The sequence below is a fragment of the Cydia splendana genome, chromosome 4 (assembly GCF_910591565.1).
Source record: "Cydia splendana chromosome 4, ilCydSple1.2, whole genome shotgun sequence".
NCBI classification, from domain to species: domain Eukaryota; kingdom Metazoa; phylum Arthropoda; class Insecta; order Lepidoptera; family Tortricidae; genus Cydia; species Cydia splendana.
Genome location: NC_085963.1, coordinates 23994368 through 24017234, shown reverse-complemented (window position 1 = coordinate 24017234; position 22867 = coordinate 23994368). Strand labels below are relative to the sequence as shown.

The 22867-nt window shown below is 35.9% G+C and overlaps 1 protein-coding gene and 1 non-coding gene across 2 annotated transcripts in view; both read right to left on the bottom strand.

The window, feature by feature from the left end:
- The window catches only part of LOC134790224 (solute carrier organic anion transporter family member 4A1-like), a 96979-nt gene that overhangs the window by 67739 nt on the left and 6373 nt on the right, over positions 1-22867 (bottom strand). The window contains exon 3 of the mRNA XM_063761058.1: positions 1581-1728. Within this exon, the coding sequence (XP_063617128.1) occupies positions 1581-1728 (148 nt within the window). The remainder of the gene's footprint in view (positions 1-1580; positions 1729-22867) is intronic.
- Positions 19688-19759, bottom strand: Trnad-guc (transfer RNA aspartic acid (anticodon GUC)). Its single transcript has one exon. It is a non-coding gene; the product is annotated as a tRNA-Asp (tRNA).

Here is a 22867-nt window from a genome sequence, read left to right as displayed (position 1 = left end):
AATCCCTCTAAAATAAGTATATAAAAGTAGTTTATAAACACTGGATATATTTTTATCATAAATAAGAGTCCTAGAGCTGATTATGTTTGAATTTTTATTAAATTTGGTTATTTTTTAAGAAATGTGCGTCAACCCAAAAGTTGTCGTGCCACTGAAAAAAAATATCACTAAAAATTCTTAACAACTTCGCTAAGAGAGGTGAGTTAATTTATTAAATTTTAATTAATTAATACTTGATGAAAACTAGAATGTGTTTTGTTAATTGCATTTACCATGAGATAAGGTATACAACACACTATGTTGTGACTTCACAGATGTAAAAAAATAGTGGTATTTGGCCCAATCCCATTATAGGAGCTGTAAAACTGCATACCTCCTATGATGGGACAATTGACATAATGATGCTTGCCATGCCATAATTTCATGTTTTAAACAATACAGAAGTAAAATGTAGTTACGAAATATGTCAACCAGCGGGCTCAGCACCGTTCCATTTTTATCGACTATCACTATGCGCGTCCCTTTCGCACTTACATACTTGTTAGAGCGTGACAGGCATGGTGACAAGGGATAAAAACGCGACCGGGCTAAGCCGCCAGGAGGTATTCTCGGACTTAGGATAAATTAATATCGTTTTTCCAAACTTTTATTTAACTTGCCTTGTTAGTTAGTGTGGGTCAAATCTTGGTAGCTGAATTTGACCCACTTTTCGATATCCGATTCAGTTGAAATTTTGTGTAAGTACGTAATTAAGTATGCAAATCGGATGATAATGCAACATTATGATAACATGGACTTGATCTGATGAAGGAGACAAGAGGTGGCCATGGGAACTTTATCGCAATAAACCCTAACTAATTGTGTTTGGGTATATTAGAATTGTCTCGATGAATCGAATACAATAATAATTGGCTGTGGAAAGAAAAATACATTCAGCGATAAAAGCTTATACCAAAAATTGATTTTTTTGCCATAACTTATTCCCCATTTCAATATTTTATACTGATAGAGCAATGTCCATTATAGGGGGCCCATTACTGGATCCACGTCCATTACCGGGGGCCCATTACTGGAGCTTTGGTGTCCATGACTGGAGAAAAAAAGCATAGTTTTAATTTGTTAATTATGTGGAAACTCATTGCAGTATCTTTGATACAACACGCCTAAAACATGAAAGGCGGATAGGACTTTCATCTTTTAACACGCTAAGCGGAAGACCATTTACATGTACAAGGGAAATATCATAAATACTCCAAATTTCCTCTTAAATGACCCATGACTGGTGCTGTTACTATATACAGGATGGCTAAAAAATAACTGCATTCCCGTTGCCAGGGAGGTTTTGGGATTATACTATCTGATACTATGAGACCAACCCCGAAATCGAGAAAAAAAATTTACCTTCCCATAGAAAATGGACTAGCCAAAATGTATGAAACAGCCAACTTTTTCGCAAGCATGCATTAGCGCCATGCCATTGGTAGTAACTTTGGGCAACCTACCCGTAACAGCGCCGGCCCCGGCCTGTCTGCCGTTCGGGTTCTTAAGTAACTAATAGTAATGGGGCTGTAAGCACTTACCCTGGACAGCGCCGGCCCAGCAGAGCCAGAAAAGCGCCCATTTGGCGGTCCTGAACCGCTGCAGCCAGCACGGTCGCAGCGCACCCCAGCCGCACCGCAGCTCGGGCCCGGATTCTGTCTGCCGTTCGGGTTCGGGTTCTGATTCACGCTGTGGACAAAATAAAACTTAGTATGGTAAGTTAATTGCACCAACTCTGAAAATGAACAAGAGGAGTCGAAAGGCCCTTCCGCCATCGTTGTCCAGGTCCCTGTATGCAATATTCAATACATATTTATTATTTACACACAGCTACTGAGACGTCTGAAAATTAAAATAGTCGCTATCTAAAAGATTCTTTGTTTATCTAAAATTGGTGATTTGTCCGTTAAGGCAAAGCGTTTTTAAAATGCAAAACTTTTAAGAGTTGCCAATACTTACCTACTGAAAACTCATAGAAAATTAAGACCTCTAATATGTTAAGAAAAAAACAGGCAATATATTTCAGATACTATCAACTTTTTATTGGCCTTCTGAAAACGATTTTATTCTGAAGAACTAGGTTAATATAATGGCAGGTATTGTTTTACGGAAGTTCTCGTGTGAATGGACAAATGCATGTGCATCGCAGAATGTGCAGATCACTGCGCCTTTTATGAACACCGCTATTACAAACTCGGGGCGAAAAGATACTAAAATAGGGTTATATGGTTAAAGGATAATACTTCTCTGAACCCCTATACGGCTACCACCAGTTTTGACATTGACAGATACGCTCGCGTCTACGTAAATTACTTTCTATACATCTCGCTTGCACTAATATGTGAGTACGAGCGAGATGCATAGAAAGTAAGTTACTTCTGCTTAAACGTGAGTGAATATGTCAATGTTAAAACTGGTGGTAGTGCTTCTAGTGTATCTTCGACAGCGTGACGTACGCGTTTGCGTTAAATCTCATTTTGTATGGGATTTTGAAGAGCGCGCCTAGCGGGACGTTTTGGACGCGTACCTACGCCATGTCGCGCTATCAAATGATATTTACACTAAATACTATTACGAGTAAAGGTCTTCGCACATTACAACAACTCAACGGCGACTCGATTCTATGCCAAATATTGAAATTTAAGCCCTATGTCAGAATTTCTAGGTTTAATTTCAAAAAATATATTAAAGTAGTGTACGACGTGTGGTCTACGCGTCGTACACTAAAGGTCAACTCCGACACGTTTGCCACGCATTGACCACACGTCGTCCCCGCAACGACTATGCGTTTGCGACTGACGCGTGACGGGTAACCATTTGGCGGCCTAATTCGTTGACACCGCGTTGTCCACTCGTTGACAACGCATTGCCCACTAGTGACCATTGGGTGGATCAACTAGTTGACTACTCATCAAGAGTGTGAGTAGAGGTGCTGCCGAAGTGGCGTGGAGTTGATATAGTGTGCGAAGACCTTTACTATGACTCAACAATTGGCGAGAGGTCGCACAGGACCGAGAAAAGTGGCGCTGTCTTGTGTCGGAGGCCAAGTCTCATTTTGGGTCGCTGAGCCAACGGACTATGACTGGAATATTGAAGATATTTTGGAAGGAGACATAAACCAAATGTCCCAATGCAGTCCTAGTACACTCCCGACAATATTTTCCAGCATTACAAAGATGATACACAATAGGCAATAGGTAAGTTGCTTATAAATATTACGATTTTAATATACTGCCATAGGTATATTATATGTTTAAGATAGTTTTAAGTTATATTTTTTTAATGAAACTGCGGCCCTAAAGAGTAATATGTATTTTAAGCATAAAACTTTATCTACAGGGCAAGTCGTCTTATAGAATGCCATTTATACATACATAATGCAAAATCAACTTAGATTCAAACGCACGCGCGCGCACAAAGCGCAGGATACCAGCTGTTGAGCGGCTTTGTATGACAACCATTGAAAATGTTGAACACGAGACAATCTACACGCTTGCCGAGCATTGGTGAGGCTGCAATACACTTGGATGTTGAATAACATCGTTCACACTGTAAATTGGCACTTCGTAAACTTTATTTCAAGGATATAAAGGGGCCCACAGATTACCAGTTAGCCGAACGATATCAGCTTGTCAGTTATTCGGAACTGTCACCTTTTGCGTTTAACTGACAGGCTGATATCGTCCGACGAACTGGTAATCTGTGGGCCCCTTAAGATCGAAGTGTGTTCTAGGTACTGGTTTTTTATACAAAATCTGTCCAGGAACCGGAACTTCTCTATTCTCGGGATACATATTCAGTCCCGGGAGCATTTTCTAGGTCGAAGTATGCGAGCATGCAACCCAGCCATTTCCAATAGTTATAAAATTTATCAAGATCACTTTATACTGGCTAGCCCTACCACTAAATCGCGCTACCGATGAAAACAGATGGCCTCTTGTATGACCATTGTACGTAGGGTTACCAGATACAAATTTAGAATTTCCTGACAAAATTCTTGATTTCCGAATATTTTTCCTGACATTCATATTTTTGAAGAGGAAGGGGGGGTCTAGCCGTTAGCGATTTTCTTTGCAAATGAGAATATTAGACATGCTTTCGATTTCTAAAACATCTATGTATGTATGCTTGAGTAAAGATTTGTTAATTAATAATTACGAAGTTATTGATAAGTTGAGTGGATCTCATTTTTTTTTACAATGTTTTTGGATTAATTTAAGTAAATAAAAAGGTACTTTATAAAAGTCTATCAATTCAAAAAAATCCTGACATGTTCGTGTTCCGTCCCCATTCCTGACAAAAGGCCAAAATTCCTGACATGTCAGGAAAATTCCTGTCATCTGGTAACCCTAATTGTACGTGACTTGCTCTATACGGGACCAGATTTTGTCATTTATGCGTGTATGGACTTGGAAGTGTCTACTTAGTCATATATGGTATTGATGGTCAGGCACTCGTGTGTATGATTTAGATCATTAAAAACAATCCTAATCATATGTGACGTTCTCAATCAAAAGGTACCACTTTGTCGCTTAAATACGAAATTTGCTTGTATCTTTATACAAATAACTTGTCAGAGCGTCCTATGGCAAGCGACAATGTGGTACCATTTGATTGAGAACGTCACATATTCTTTCAACACAGACGGAGCGACACGGAGAAACTTTATAGTTTCGTTTCTTGTACCTAAATGGGGATTCGTTGAAAAACGAATTTTTCGTCTTTCCAGTGACGGAACTCTTTTGGAAAGCGAAATATTTGACGGAGCCCCAAATTAAAATTGTCTTTCGTCACCAACCGTGAACCAGACATAGAAGAGTTGGTTTTTGTTTTTTTTTTCTTTGCGGAGACCTTACAGACGCCTTGCGGAGCCCTAGGGGTCCGCGAACACACTTTGAGAATGGCTGGTCTGACCAATATAACTCTCAAATGCAATATTTGTAATGGCAAAGTGAGGCGGTGTTATCATTAATGTTAAATTTCTAAGAAAATCTGACGTTCATTTTGACACTCCCTCACTTCGTTCTATGTACAGTGAAACCTGGTTAATTGGCACCTGGATAAATGGAAAACCTCAATAATTGCAACCAAAAGTCCGGTCCCGGTCCCTTGAGACCAAAAGGCCTCTATAATTGAAATTTTGGAACCTCTATAATTGCAATTTAGATTTTAGGGCTTTTCGTAATTTTGCCTCTGTAATTGACCACGTCGCAACTAAGACCTCTATAATTGACACTGTGCTAAAAAAATCCGTTATTTTTGCTCTCCTTTTTACCTCTATTATTGAAACGAGTCTTACTTATTACCTCTGTATTTAATTGAAATAATGTAGGTGTAGACAGCAGAAACAATATTTTAATAGCAATGATCATTTTATTTATATCTTCATCCAGAATTCAATTTATTTATTGGGTATATCACATAGTGAATAGAATCAGGCGTTACTTTGCGGAAATCCATATTAATTAAAACTAAAATATTACTTTGCTAATCCGCGAAAAGATAACGTGCTAGTCAATCAGTGCTAACCCGTTATACTTACTTACACATTATCTATCACAGCCTGTAGTAGGTGAAATATTTTTTATTAAATCAAAAACAAAGTATGCTTTTTACATTCCAATAAAACTTTCTTCTACAATTCAAGGGATTTTTTTAAACCCTGAATTGATTAATAAGAAAATAAAGTAGTAATTAATGTAGTGTAAGTATAGAAACTATATGTATATAGACCAGAAACCCAGAACGTAAGCGTGTAAATCTACTTTCAATGGTTATTTGCACCTCCATAAAAGAAATTTGTCAGAACGCAACCTCTATTAATGAAAACCTCTATAATTGACACAACGATTTTTTGAACCTCGTTAATTGACACGACCTGCTTAAATGAAAAACCTGGTTAATTGACAAAAAATGGCCGGTCCCTTGATGAGATTGCAATTATCCAGGTTCCACTGTATTCAAACCGGAGCAAAGTTAGCTTAGATCTTAAAATTTCAGATCTCTCCGTAACATTTTTCTTTCTTTTTGAAAGGCGTTGAACATTTTAGAGTTAGACCAAGATAAGTCTGCAACGATTTGGAACGCAGTGCAAGTGTAGTTTTAAACGTCAAACTTCTATAAAATGATGACGTATAAATAACACTTGCACTGCGAATGCTACCAAAATCGTTGCAGACTTATCTTGGTCTAACTCTAACGACTTCGACGCGAGGAAAGCCGCGGGCGATAAATAGCATAATAATATATACAACATGCTTCCTACAATCCATATCATCAATATGAACAATCCCCAAATCAGTTACCCTGAGTAAACAAGATAAGCTCAGCATACGTCTTTATCTAATTAATTACTGCAGTTGATCTATCGAAACACCCATGGCAGGGGAACATAAACACATTCCCTTGATTCATGTTATGTTTGTATCTATTGCCATAGACAAATTAATACGACGCTGATAACCCAAGTAGCATTGCAAGCTGTATATAAGCTGTATTAAAGTTTATTTGTATACTATAAGCTGTACAGTTAGGCTGTACAAAGGCTGTATAAGCGCTTATACAGCCCTTATAAGTAAAAAAAGGGCCCAAATTATACAGCCTTTGGCGTTATTAGAGCTGTAGAGTAGCTGTATAAGCAATACATAAGCTGCATAATAGCTGCATTACAGCTATATTTCGGTGTAACAGGAAACCTTAACACTACAGATAATCTCTTATAAGTATTAAGTACGATATAAGAATATAAGTTTTAAATGAGTTATAAGAAAGAATTACAAGAGAATAATAATCATTTAAGAAACTAGAATGTCTTAATCTTGTTCATTCGTAATATAGTAATGGCGACAATAAAGTGTTATAGTGGATGGTAAAAGTAAAAGTAAATATTATACAGGACTTGAATGGAATATTACATTATTGGTAAGTGCGGATTATTATTTATTGTGAACCTGTGTATCTTTTCTGGCAAAATATTTACGCGCCTGCAAAATAACAAAGAGAAACCATAAGGAAAATATCAAAAATCGGTAAAGTTACTGTTTGTTTTTAAGGTTAGAGTATCAAAAATATTTATAAATATTAATTCTAAGGCTAAACAATTTATTTTAGCTGGTAATCATAACACGGCGTTAGTCTGCTAAATATTTGCAAGTATTTCTTTAATTATATTTACAAATAGGTTTTTTTTTTATTGTAAAATGGCGACAATTTTTAAACAGGCTACAGGATAGTTGGAGAGCATTATAATCTTAGTAGCTGTGCTGTGTAATAAATGGAGTGTCTTTTACAGCTATTGTAATTAAAACAGCTTTACAATAGAATATTTGTATTCGTTTGGCTGTATTTCGGTTCTCCGTACATAAGTTATAATTCTCTTTAGAGATCCGTATAACAAATAAAAAACCTGTACTGTAACTGTCATATATTCCTTTAGTTTTATAATACACTTATTTTCAGAAATCATTACACTACTATACTTATACGAGTGTAAAATTACGCCAAAAGATTGTTATAAGCGACTCTATCAGTAATACAGAAAAAAGCTGTACTATAGCTGCCATTTATTCATTTGGTTTTATAATACCCTTACAGACAGAAATTATACAACTACTATTCTTATAGGAGAGTAAGATTACGCCATAAGAAATAGCTTTAAAACGGGGTTGACAGATACATTTGTACAGCTACAAGTGCCAAGTGATACTACAATACAGCCTGTATACAGCTTTTACGATAAAATTTGCTTGTAGTGTTTCACAACACTTAATGTTTTAAAACGGAGTTGACAGATACTTTTGTACAGCTAAAAGTGCCAAGTGTTACTACAATACAGCCTGTATACAGCTTTTACGATAGAATTAGCTTGTAGTCTCTCACAACACTTTTAGTTTTATAGTAGATTTTTTATATTCTGATAAAGCACCCCATGCTTCCGCAGAATCCTTTATAATGATTTTATCCAGCTTGAGCTGTATAATGTCTGTAAAGTACCTTTTATACAGCTTAAATCTTTTCTGACACTCTTATACGTCCCTTAAATCACTCTAAGTTCTTAATTGGCTGCTATATTGATGTTGCCGACACTTCCATGCTACTTGGGAAGGACTTAGCTAGAGTATGAATGAAAATAATAGTGTTAAATGCGCTTATTATGCTTGTGCATACCCCTGGCTCAATTATGGAAGCCTCTTGTGGGGACACGGTATATATTAACAAGGCCTCTTTTTTGATAAATAAAAATCATATGTACTTGTATCTTTGTTTTAGATTTGATATACTATCCAATCAATCTCTACTTAAATCAAGAGATATAGCTCAGCGCTACAGTATGCTCAATAATATTCAGATAATTATGAACATCTTGTCCGCTCCGATATATCTGGCAATTGTACGCATTCCTCGAAGATTGAGGGCTATTAAAAAATCTGTCACTGATTCATCCCGAAGGAGGAAACTCCCACACCGTCCGCGCAGACGTGGTATTGCTACGCGAGCCGACGACGCGAGTGCAAGAGCAAACCAGAGTAACATGATCCCCACATCTGTGATATTGTATAATAATTCAACATAAAACTACTACGGGCGACAGGTTTCCCAAGCTGGACGACTGGCGCCTATTTTTGTGACGGGGGTAGGGGTGGCCTAAACCAGCCAGCCCAACTCCTTGAGGAATCCTATCAGACCTTTGATGTTGAGTAGGACCTCGGGGAGATATCTCGGAGATCCGAGATGTTTAACCATCTGTAATAACCAATGACTTTTCGTTCAAACTCACAGACTACACTGCATTATGAAGCTTTAACAAAAAGCATGGGGTCACCAGACATCGGCTCAATTTTACATGTAAAATGCTACGACTCAAGCAGCACAACTGAGTCGTATGCTATACAATTATACGGAGTTATTCTGCTCGGAAAGAGAAGAGTCATGGAATGTATTGGGCCCCATACATTCCACGACTCGTCTCTTTCCGAACAGACTCTGATACGTACTATACGTAGACATGCCTACTAGTTAGCGAAGCCCTCGACTCAAATGCTTATTGCAATTGGAATATCGCCAGTAAATCATTGTCCAACGTCAAATATCGGCGGTAATTGTTCCGGCCCTTTATGGTAAGTAGGTACTTTATTGTACTATTAAGTGTAACAAGCCCTTTATGACAAACTTGTATTATTGGTAGAATTATGGCCGCGTAGGCTGCTCGACTTTTTCCATCAAGTCAAATTGATACCATGACGTCCGTGATCAATGGCGAGTGTTCCATTATACATAGGTACAAAGGGCATTGCCCACCCTTGGCTAGAAAAACAGAATTTTAGCTGGTCAAACCAATTTGTCAGTAAATAGGATCAAACAAAACTATACCCATCCTTTTCTTTTGGGTGCTAGTACTAGTGTAAGACAAAGATAGTATGATTCTATCTATGTTTGAAATTAGACAGTCCTTTGACACACTATATATCTGGTTATTGACTTTTTTAACTACCTAACCCTATTTATAATTAATTTTTAGCGTTCCGTACCTCAAAAGATAAAACGGAACCCTTATAGGATCACTCGTGCGTCTGTCTGTCTGTCCGTCTGTCACAGCCTATTTTCTCGGAAACTACACTCTAAAAAAAATTTGGTTGGCCCTATCAATATTTTGATAGTCGTAATCAAGCATCTTGATTCCATACGAGCCTAACAAGGACTTCGACATTTCGAATAAGGTAATTCTGATTACTATTGCTATGTAACTGAGCCAATTAAGATCTTGTTCAATATATACATGAAAAAGAATTATGCTAACTAATTGACCCTAGCAAGATCAACTAAGCTTGATATTTATTGAATCAACCTACGTTACATAATTATGTCAACAAGTTAATAATAGATGCAAAGTATACAATTGTTAGGATTAATAACATACCTACTTTACTAGTTCAATCACAGATACACTTATTGTTTTAAGTAATCAGCTCTCTTTGATTTAAAATATAAGATCGTAATTGTTGTAATTAACTTAACGTCAACTAAGAAGAAACTGCTCTTAGTTGGTCTTCATTTTTTAGAGTGTACTGGACCAAATAAGATGAAATTTGGTACACATAAATAAATAAATAAAATAAAATAAAAAAGCCTCTTTATTTCCTTAATTTTACATACATGCATCATTCCATAATCATAGTTTGTATAATAATATTAAGTAATATGAATAAACATGTCACACTAAAATAAATAATTCATTTCATTTTTTTTTTCATTAAATTATTATTATGAATAAGTTCATGTGATTACATATATATTTAATTAATTTATTTATTTTTGTTTTAAGGACCTCTTAACGAGTAAAGGCCTCCTCCAAATTTTTCCATGCCTCTCGGTCGTTTGCCTTTTTCGTCCAGTCTTTGCCTGCTACTTTGTAAATCTCGTCGCTCCATCGTTGTTTTGGTCTCCCTTGACCTCTGTTATTGATAGGTCCTGCCCAGGTTGTTATTTTCCTAGTCCATTTTGTACTGTTCATTCGTATTATATGGCCAGCCCACTTCCATTTGAGTTTTTTACAATGAGCTAAAGCATCTATCACGTTTGTCTTTCGTCTTATTTCTGCATTTCTTATCCTATCTTTTAGTTTTAGGTTGAGTGTACTCCGTTCCATTGCCCTTTGGCATACTTGTATTTTATTTTTTGTGTCATTGTCAAAAATCCATGTTTGGCAGCCGTAGGTAAGACATGGAAGCAAACAGGTATCTAGGACTTTTTTCTTGAGTTTCATTGGTAAGTTTGATTTTAATATATCTTTGTTGCTCCAGTATTTGTTCCACGTTATGTTTATACGTCGGTTTAGCTCTTCTTGGCGTCTGCATTTATCAAAGGATACTTGTTGGCCTAAATATATATATTTATTCACGTATTCTAGACATGTGTTGCTCACTTTGATGGGCCGTTCAAAGGAGTTGGTCATGATCTTAGTTTTGGTAGAGTTTAATTCTAGTTGGTACACATATGGACATGTTTTTTTTATAATCTTAAAATACATAGGTTCGAAGTTATTTAAGAAAATAGCAAAAAAATTACCCCCCCCCCCCCCCCCCCTTTACCTCCGAAACTACTGGGTCTAACATTTTGAAAAAAATACACAAAATAGTTCTTTACCTATAGATGACAGGAAAACCTATTAGAAATGTGCAGTCAAGCGTGAGTCGGACTTATGCACGGAACCCTAGAAAGATTTGCTTGACCATCTATATTAGTATTGTAATTGTAGAAATATGTAACCTATTTTGCTGTTGCTATTATTTAGCTATTGTTTTTGATTATTTAGAAGAGTGATTGAAAAATTCATCCTCTTAAAAGTTTAATAAAGGGATAAGTTTCTATTAGCAAAGAGTAGATAGGTACCTTTTGCAAAGGAGCCATGAAAATTCATAGAATGAGATAAAATCGTGCCCACGAGTTTGAGAGACAGACAGAGGGCCTACCGCAAAAAACAAAATCGAAATTTCGTGTCCTGCCTCTCTATTGCTCTTCCATATGTTTGCGATAGAGAGGCAGATAACGAAATTCCGATTTTAGAGTTTCGCGGTAGAAACTCAGACGTGTATTTTTCGCAAACAAACTCCCCCTCCAACTATGTTTTTATTCAGAAGCCACGTGTGCTCTTGCCGTTCAACCTAGTTCCATAATGGGGCCCTCACGACTGTCTTGTTGTATTGCGACTCTGTTTATTTGCTGATGTAAATGCGATTTATTACAACAAAGAGCAACTTCGGCAGCGAGCTTTTTTGCCGATTTCGGTATGTTCGTCGTTAAAACGCTGTCATGACAATGTGAATTATTTTTATATTTTGTAAATTACACTTATAAACAAGTTTATAATTATCATATAGTCAGACCGGAGTCTAATATTCCACACAACGAAGCGTATAACTACAAATATACCTACCTGACCATATATTTATTTTTGCGAGCTCCTGAGTGCAAGATATTAATTTAAATTAATAGAAATTACAGAAAATACATTCTAAATATAATATCCTATCTTTTAATATAATAATACTATTTACTAATTATTCTGTGCGCATAACGGCGCATAGGTCACACTACTTGAAAACCCGTAACTGATTGTAGTACTTATATCTTTTATCCTAATTTTATAATTTGTCACTTTCTTGCCGTCTTCACCCTATTCCTATTGACATTTCGCTGTAGGTACAGTCAAACAGTGTAAAAATATGGGTGCACAAATCATACCTAAAAATATGTCCGATATAATTCTTATGTCAGCGCATTAAGAACGATGGGACATATTTGTGAGTAAGTTGTCTACACGGTACACCCATATTTTTACATTTGACTGTTCATATTTTTTACTTAAAATAGGGTGTTTTACGGTATTTGATGTCAAGATGTCATTTTAATATCCGTCCAAATATATATACTGCCGTTATTCGGTCCCTAAAAGTTAATGTCACGGTAAAGTCATTGCGTCACACACCGGAACGTTGTGCAATACTCTCACTTTCGCGAAAGCCTCTCGCTAAAGCCGGATGAGGTTTGCAATTTTGGCGGTGAGGTGTGACCTCAAATAAGTGAGCCTAGCTCGCTTATCACTACGATCGTTCGACTATTGGCCTCTCTATCACTCGAATAAGAATAATCTCTTAAAACCGAACATTAACTTGAAAATAAAACAAGATCTGTTGTACAGTCATCAGCAATACTGCGGCCCTAGTGTAAAAGGGTACAAGTCACGCGCAGTTTGTGTGTAAAAGGGCATAAGTGTTACGTGGAACTTACGCCCTTTTACAACTGCGCTGCCTGAGACATGTACCCTTATTCACTAGGGCCACAGAATTTATAGTATCTGACACAACTAGGGCCGCAAAAATATATGACGCGCTCTTATTGCGCTCCAAATAAGAACGTGTCACATATTTTTGCGGCCCTAGTTGTGTAAGATACTATTGCTGATGACTGTACTGAAAATGAATAATTTTAGTACCTACATATATTTTAATTTATATTCATAAATGCACCACCCGCAACCCAAAACTGACGTGACGTACGCGTTTGCGTTAAGTGTCATTTGTATAGGATTTCGAGTTTCCAAATCAAAATCCCATACATTCGTCCCCCTTGGCGCGCTGTTCAAAATCCCATACAGAATGAGACTTAACGCAAACGCCTACTCACGTCACGCTATCGAATAAAATTTACAATAGGGGTTCCGATATAATTTGACCTATAGATTAGTTAAATTCCAACTGTATGTAAACCTAAGGTGAATATTCGCTGTCTGCGAAAATCGACTCCACACTTGCGTTCGCGGCTTCGCCCGCGATTCACGCGCATAGTCTGGCGGGGGCTTTATACTGGCCTAACTGGCTAAGCTTTGTTAAAATAGCTTTTATGTTGCTACTGTAATTAGGGTGGCGTATTGATTGTCCATTATTGTGTATATTTATGTTCAGCCTAGAATAGTTGAGTGGACCTAGATATTATTGGGTTTAGGTGTATTGACCGATGGTAATTTTAGATTGAATATCATGTTAAATATATGAAGGGTACACGAAAAATGACATTTTCAACTTAAAATGTAGAGCTCTTAATCAACTATTACTTATATTATTTACTACCACTGTATAACATACATATTTAACACAACTTTCGTTTAACTACTTTAAAAAGACCTGGCGGCTTAGCACGGTCGCGTTTTTATCCCTTGTCACCATGCCTGTCACGTTCTAACAAGTATGTAAGTGCAAAAGGGACGCGCATAGTGATAGTCGATAAAAATTGAACCGTGCTGAGCCCGCTGGTCACGGAATTAACATACATTTTGACATTGTTTCAAACTTTAACAACGCGATTACTCAAAATGTTGCGAAAGTGACTGAGATATATGTTCTTTTCGTGTACCCTTCATCTTCATCGCCTTCATAGGTAATTATATGGTATTGAATTGGGTTCCTAATGTGCCTATAATAACTTGTTTCTTTTTAATAAACGAATAATACAAATACAAATGATTTCTGGCTGGCACAATATCCTCCTATCCCTATAGTTCGTTTTTAGCAAGAAAAAAACTACGCAATCTTGACGTGTCTTTTAATTGAAAAACGTTTTTTAAAATTAGTAACTATTACTTATGAAAGCAAAAGAATGTAAATAATCGTATATAATTCATAATTGTTACATATTTGCCGTGACTTATTTTTCAAAAGTGTTTTTCAATAAAAAAGACACGTCAAGATTGTTTACCTTTTTTCTAATGCTAAAAAAACGAACTATTTATAAGGTCGTATAAGGGTTCCGTTTTTTTCCTTTTGAGGTACGGAACTCTAAAAACAGTGAGCGAATTTAGCTATTATTAGTTCTTAAACATGAGTGGAGGGTCATAAATAGACTGGCCTCCTACTAGGTGCTTTGCCAGATGGTAATGACCTCAGAGGTCGTGCGGTGGTACACTGAAGTCAAACCATGAGTACAAGGCTGTGTAAACTGTATTAAATACATATTTGAAAGGTGAGTGGTAGAAAATTTCAAATAAGTACCTATACCGTATCCAATGTAACCGAGAAAAACTGGAAAACATGAACACCACCAAAAACATTTTAAATTAGTGAGCTAAACCCTGAAACCCCTTTGGAGCATTCCATGGGCTGTCCCGCATTTTATTTCCTGTGTTGCGACTTTTTTTTGGACTTTTAAAGCAGGCGATTATTTTTCTGTGCATATTTATGACCATTTGTCATAGAAAAGGAAACTCTTATAACCTGCAAATCTTCAGAAAATTCGCGTTTGTACGGGACAAATGGTAGACAATTCTTAAATAAATAAAAAAAAAAAAAAAAAAAACAATTACATGGAATCCTCCTTTGGAGATTTTTTATTGTATTGATTGTGTTTTTTTTTCCATTAATTCTTGTGTTAAGAATTTGGCAAGGCAAAGGATGTAGATAAAATACATACATGTACCTACACGCATTATTAGATTTATTAGATTATTACTACATATCCAATTCCTTCCAGGAAGAAATAACTGCTCATATCCTTCAGAAAACATGAAGGTAAGAATTAGAACTAAACTCATAATCCGAATCGCTAAAAATTGCTTGAAATGTAAATCAGTGATGGGGTGGTTTTTAGGGTTCCGCAATCAACCATAAAGAATACTCATTGAGTAACTGTTTATCTAATTAAATTAAATCATCTGTATATATAGATACTCGTACGTGTGCTGTGAGACGAGGTCTTACCGAAAAAATCGGGCAAGTGCGAGTCGGACTCGCGCACGAAGGGTTCCGTACCATATAAAAAAAAAAAAAACAAAAAAAAAAAAGCAAAAAAAAAACGGTCACCCATCCAAGTACTGACCACTCCCGACGTTGCTTAACTTTGGTCAAAAATCACGTTTGTTGTATGGGAGCCCCATTTAAATCTTTATTTTATTCTGTTTTTAGTATTTGTTGTTATAGCGGCAACAGAAATACATCATCTGTGAAAATTTCAACTGTCTAGCTATTACGGTTCGTGAGATACAGCCTGGTGACTGACGGACGGACGGACGGACGGACGGACGGACAGCGAAGTCTTAGTAATAGGGTCCCGTTTTACCCTTTGGGTACGGAACCCTAAAAATGGTACCTAAAATAAAATCTTGGAAATGATTTCACGTATAATAAAAATAAAACGTAAAATGGGGGTTATTTTTTCGCCTCAACCTTATAATGCTGTCTTAGGATTTCTAATTTTTTTTAAATAATATGAGCCGCCTAAAACCTTTTTACGACTCAGAAAATTGCGTTGCAACGTAGGTAGAGCTAATTTTTGCTAGAATAAAATGTTCCACTCTTAATATTTTGATATAATTTGGTTATATTTAAGGTGAATGGTAAAGCTAAAGAGAATATTATGAGTAGGTAGTAGGTAGTTATCTGATTTGTTCCACTTCGTTGTATAGATGGGAGCACCGTCGAACAGGGCGCCAAGCGGGACGTTGTGGAAACTCAAATCCCATACAAAATGACACTTAACGATAATGCGTATGTCACGTCACCCTATCAAATGAAATTTACACTAGGAGTACAGATTATATTATTATTTAAATAAGTTTTTGGCAAAAATTTCATTTTTGGTACAAGCTTTTATCGCTGACTGTACCTTTTCTTACGACAGACAACTAATACTCATCGAGACAATTCTAAAAACCCCTAACACAATTAGGTTGCGTTGTTTCATCACAGAGTTCCTATTGCCACCTCCGGTCTCCATCATCAGATCAGCTCGATGTCGAATCGGAAACCGGGAAGTGGATCAAATTTAACTTGCAAGATTTGATTACAGACCGACAGACAGACAGACAACGGTCAGGTGAAACTAAATAAAAGCTTGTAATAGGTAGGTAGTAGGTAAAGTATGCGAACCCTTGCAACGGCATAACATAACAACATTGGGGGTTCATGATTCAAATGGATTTGTCGCGTGACAAATTCTCAAGGACATATCGATGGCAGATGGCAATCGCATTGATATTTTGCCAGTGACATTACTTTTTTGTACACGTAACTAGGTACTTAATAGAAACAAATGTTTAAATGCCCTTTAAAAATTAATGTTACAAAAGAGGTCATAAAAAATTACGTATTATACAGGGTGTGGTTCGAATGGGGTACAGTTTTTAAACTTCTTAATTGTAACAAAACAAAAAAAATACAATTTAATTTTATAACTAAGCACAACTTAACTACAATGTGTATGACTATTACAACTTCAAGAACGTTTTGTGGGATTTCTTTTTTATTCATCCTATTGTAACTCTATTAGATTATGGAATTTACCAAAAATCTATTAATATATCTTTACGCTCATATATTGAAATTTAAAATAACAATCATTTCATCAATCGAACAAATTCTCGTCGCAAAAAAATATATATACTCACGTAATATTTTCTCCTATTGGTTTCAGAACCTAATGGTAATGACCCGAATGGCCTCACGAAACGAGCAAAGTTTGATTGTTTTTGTAATCTGATGGAACTTGAAGGCTACGGAAACTATTTACCTACATTAAAACATAATGACGCTAAATTTATGTAAGTAAATAAAGGGCGAAAAACTAACTGGCATTAATTATGAGATGTGTAGAATTAGATTTCTAGATTGATAATAAAATTTGTCAACATATTTAAATTTCTTATTAGAATGATAATATGAAAAAGTTATAAAACAAAACTCTTTATTGTTAAAATATTAATAGGAATTGATGAAATCCTGCTAAATATTAAGCAAACTCTAAGTGAGCTCTTGCAATAAATCTAATAATTACCTTCTTTCAGAAAAACTAATATAGTAAAAATATAAATAAAACAAAGTAAAACTTTAAAAAAATCAGCGCCCAAAACTAACATAGTAATTTTTGATAATAGAGATGCACAAAATAGCAAAGTAATTTATTACTCAAATTTTTTATATCTCCAATACTTAAACTTATCATGATCATGATAAATAAATTGTCAGTTTTAGAATCTCCGATCGTACCCAAGAAGCACATTTAGTACCTATAAGTTTCAGAATGTTGACCGTATGGTAAGGGAACATATACCAATTTAGGGTCTTTTTTTAATAATAAAAATATACTTACACTGAAACATCACACGAATAATTTTAAATTATTCATATTAAAGTAATTTAGTTTTATTATTAGTAGCATTTACAAAATTCGTTATTTTCAGCGCGTTTCTGTTTTGGAAAAAAAAACATGGTAATTTAAAAAAATAAAACACAATAAATTCTACAAAAATACGATTACCATTTTCAAATCTCCAATATCATGCACAAATTTCAAATTTCGAACACAAACCGTTCGCGTAAAAGTTTCAGCTCGCTGAGCGTCCGGAGCGAGCGACCGCACCGAACCCTCGAGGGATACTGAAGTGAACCCGAGCGGTGAACCCGTAAAGTATATCAACTGAGGGTTGATATAAGGATTATTTGGTTGCTTGCTGGTTTTCTAGGGAATCTAGGATATAATATAAGGAGACTTGAGTTTTGTTTTAATATTGGTGTACTTACTTTTTAACAGACTTAAAAAGTAGGAAGGTTCTGAATTCATCAGGATCTGATACCTATTTTGTATCGTAGGATAATGTTTCGACGCAAATTTTTTATGGGCGTTGTATGATGGAGAGGGTTGGTCAACTTGGACGACCTGCCTCATAGAAAAAAAATTACATCAAAAATATTTTTCTTCTAAGTAGGTACCTTTTTTCTAATGAAAACACGATACCGAATCTGCCCTTAAACGGATCCGTACTATTATTGTTTCATCCTGTATATCTTACAATTCTTATTTATATATCTTCACATTGGATGCGAGGTCGCATTTCATTTGGCGAGGAAGTTCAATAATTATATGGATTTTTGTTGATTCCGTTTTCGGTTTTTTTTCAAAATGGCGGAGGCATGGGGGTTCGCGAGGTCTACATTTTACAGTGGCACTAGTATCTTAGGTAGTATCCAACTAGTGCAACAGTGCAGTGAAGGCGACGATGCGTTCGGATGTGCAATAGGAAGCTCAGTAAGGCCGCTTGTGCAACGTCGGCTTTCACGGTTGACCAATGTGAGTTGTACGGAAATTGGCCTGTCATATATGTAGTTCAGTTTCCTGGTCAATAAGAGTTTTTGAAAATTGACAGAATACGGTCACATTGGATGCGATTCAAGTGGCTCTTTTAAAACCCGGGCTGAGCACGGTCGCATTTTTATCACCTGTCACCATGCCTGTCACGTTCTAACAAGTGTGTAAGTGCGAAAGTGACAGGCATAGTAACAGGTGATAAAAATGCAACCATGTCATCAAGTAGGAAGTATGTGGGACACTGTTATCGTGTGATAAGGACGGGATAGAGTATCAATCTCTGACTTTTGCTCTATCATGTCGTTATCACGTCGATAACCTATGAGCTATAGGTTATACGTCATATGTCCCCTGTAACGATAATATCGATATATAGAGAACTTTACAATTTTAGCCTATAACTTAATTTTATTAGGTAACTAAACATCACGAATCACGCTGTTACTCCTTAAACTCCTAAACCATAGCACTACGCACTATTTTAGCCCTCCCAAAAGCCAAAAAAAGTTTTTTACATAAAAATTATGTCCGCGACACTAGGCAATGCCTGTACCGTGGAAGAAAAATTTACAATCTTAAATATCTAGAAAACAAATGACGGGGTGGGGGTTACTTTGACGAATCGCACGTTTGACCATAGGCGGAAGACTCTGTTATCTGAAATGGTATTTTTTTTTCATCTTATGCGGGAAAATGGGGTTATTATTTATTAATTTATTTTTTAACGAGGTAAAGTTGTCGTTTAATACTTCGTGCAAATATGAACCACGAGCGTAGCGAGTTATGTAAAAATTGAAATCTTGAGCGTTCCATGCATTATAAGGGACGAGGATTAAACAAACTTTGTTACCGAGTGAAATACATAAGTAATTTTTCATCGCGAGAAACATACAAACATTAGAACATTGATAAAGTTTTTTATCGGCTTCTACGCGGACGAAGTCGCGGAAGAAGGTTAGCTTAGTTGTAAAACATTTTTTGACTGGGTTTCTATGTAAAACAAAACGGCAAAATGAATCTCTCCGGCGGGGAATCGAACCCCGGTCTCCCGCGTGACAGGCGGGGATACTTACCACTATACTACCGAAGATGTTGATTCAGTCGCTGAAATTACCTTTCAAGTACCAATGGGAATGAAAATTCGCGCGACTTCTTGATAGTGGCAAGACGTAATAAAATAACTAAATAAGATAATGTACCAAGTACCAATACTGTTATCAACAGACATCGTAAATTTTAAATTTTTTCGTATTTTTTGCAGCATTTTCGGTGCAGCGGAGTGGTGTTAACGGAATTGATATAAACAATTTCAACCCTAATGATTAATTAGCGACTAGCGTTAATTACGTTAATATTAACCTTAATTTACCATTTCAGTTGGAATTATCCATACCAATTCCGTTAACACCACTCCGCTGTAGGTACCAAAAACCGGGCAAGTACGAGTCGGACTCGCGCACGAAGGGTTCCGTAACATAATGCAAAAAACGGCAAAAAAAAACGGTCACCCATTCAAGTACTGACCCCGCCCGACGTTGCTTAACTTCGGTCAAAAATCACCTTTGTTGTATGGGAGCCCCACTTAAATCTTTATTTTATTCTGTTTTTAGTATTTGTTGTTACAGCGGCAACAGAAATACATCATCTGTGAAAATTTCAACTGTCACGGTTCGTGAGATACAGCCTGGTGACAGACGGACGGACGGACAGCGGAGTCTTAGTAAAAGACCCTTTGGGTACGGAACCCTAAAAATGCTATAAAATGTATGATGTCTGGTTATGTGTTAGTGTTATCAATAATAACAATAGGTGTTATAATGATTTATTATTTTCAAAATCTATGACTGGATCATGTGGAAAACAAAAATAATGTTTTTTTTTACTTTATAAACATACTAAACGTATAAACATGTAATTTATATCAAAACATACATACGACAGTTAGTCATACTTACAAACTAAACACACACAAGTTACTAACTAAACATTGCTGCCGCTCCTAGACGCTTCCGGTGCAAAAGTGCCCTGTGATGAATGATTTATTTACTTCTTATATCGACAAAATGAAAATAAGAAGAATAGAGTTAGACCAAGCTGTACCGTCTTAGAGCGCCAGCTACGTAAAGCCGCTAAAATTCCTATGGAAACATAACGATTAATATGCCACTTTCGCACTAGGTCACTGGTAAACTAAAAATTTGTAATAGGTAGGTACTAAATTCGAGTAACCTTCCTAAAAATCCCAAAGTTTTCCCGTAGAAATATTAAAAAAAATTTTTCACCACACCAGCTCGGAAAGGCTTACTTTGCACTTCAAAAACTGATAGCAAAGTTGCATTTTATTCACATGTGAGGCAAAGTAATCAAATGCAAATTTTGAGTTGTTTTCTTATGTTTGCTGGTAGAATTGACTTTTAAATGATGATTTTGGATGATAAATATTTAAAAACATTTATTTGAATTTGATTTGGTTTGATTTTGTTTGATATTTTACATTAAATATTTGCTTCGGGTTGGTGTGGTGAAAAATGTTGTGTTTCACTCGGAGGCAAATTTTGTTTAACCCTCGTGCTTTGAAACCCTCGCAACGCTCAAGATTCCATTTTCGAACCACTCGCTACGCTCGTGGTTCAACTTTGGGATCTTTCGCTTGCTCGGGTATCAATATTAGCACGAGCGGTTAAACAACAACTTTGCCCCCTTGTAAAACAAATAACTATTTTGTACGAGGAGTTTTATTATTCACTCACACTGAGTCGGGCCAAGCTAACTCTGCATCGCATTTCAATGACAATAAAGTGTCGTAATAATATCATCATTAATCTGTTTAGTCTACAACGGTTTCACTCACTTGAATTTTAAGTCGCTATTGGCGACATGTTTTGGGCCCGTCGGAGGACATGTCGCCAATAGCGACTAAAAATTCAAGTGAGTGAAACCGTTGTAGTCTAAACAGTTTAATATATGTCTCACAAAAGTTTAATTTCGATCATCATTAATGTCAAATTTCTACGAAAATATGACGTTTACAATGACATTTTTCGCTTTGTTCTGTTCAAATTGGTGCAAAAGTTAGATTAGGCGAGCTGTATCTATTTTCTCTCCGATAATTATTGTATTTTTTATCTCATTTTTTATAGTATAGGTACCTACTTAAATTGACTTTTAGGTACCTACATAGCTTAGGGAACGTCACACGAATTTCTAGGTTTTTTGACCCCTCCCCCCCTCCTTGTCACACTTGGTCACATTTTGCAAATCCCTCCCCACCTGGTGTGACGTCACATTTTAGGCAATTCTGTTTTCAACGAAATCGGTAATAGTAACTCGGCATTATTCTTTTTAATGAAAAGATATTTTTGGTAAAATAAATATTAGTAATTTTATAACACAAAACCAATTAGGAACGAAAATTACTTCCAAAAACTAGGGCTTGCAATATCGGATGGTTTCCAATTCCGGAACTGATTTTCGATATTGGATTCCAATTCCGGAATTCCGGAACTGGTTCCGGAATTAGGGTTTATCATATTTTTATTCTATTTTTTAGTAAAAAACAACAAAAAATGTGAAATTCTCATACTTTACGTTTATTAAAATTAGTATTGTTTATCAGCATTTAATTTTAAGTAGGTACGTTTTTTTACCACCTTATTAAAATGGTTACTTTTATTCACTTCAATGATACGGGGTATTTATTTGAGGAAACTATAGTTGCTAGCAAACCGTTCGATGCATAATTTTATAAAATTGTTAAATATAATAGCTTCCTACTCTTCCTAACCTAGTAGGTAGTGGTGTTGTTTAAGAAGTTGAAGGTCTAAGTTTGGCTTTTTCCTTCCTAGTTCCTAATTATGATTCAGAATATCATATATGATGTGCTTCTACAGGATTCGAAATCGTTAATAGAGAAAACCTCTTTTTTTCTGAATTCAATTCAAGATAAAAGGTCCAAATATTATTAAATTTCAATTCTACAAATTCGCTTATGTAGGATTCAGACTATTCTGACTATTCTAAGCAAGTAAATCGCTCTGCTTTATTGTTTTTTTTATGTTTTTATTATCAGCCCATTTTGTCCCACTGCTTTAGCAAACGGAAAAGTAAAATATACCTATACTATAGCTCACTGAATGACTAAGAAGCACTTAATAACGACAACCCGTACAGTGTAGTTTCTTAACAATTTTTAATAATA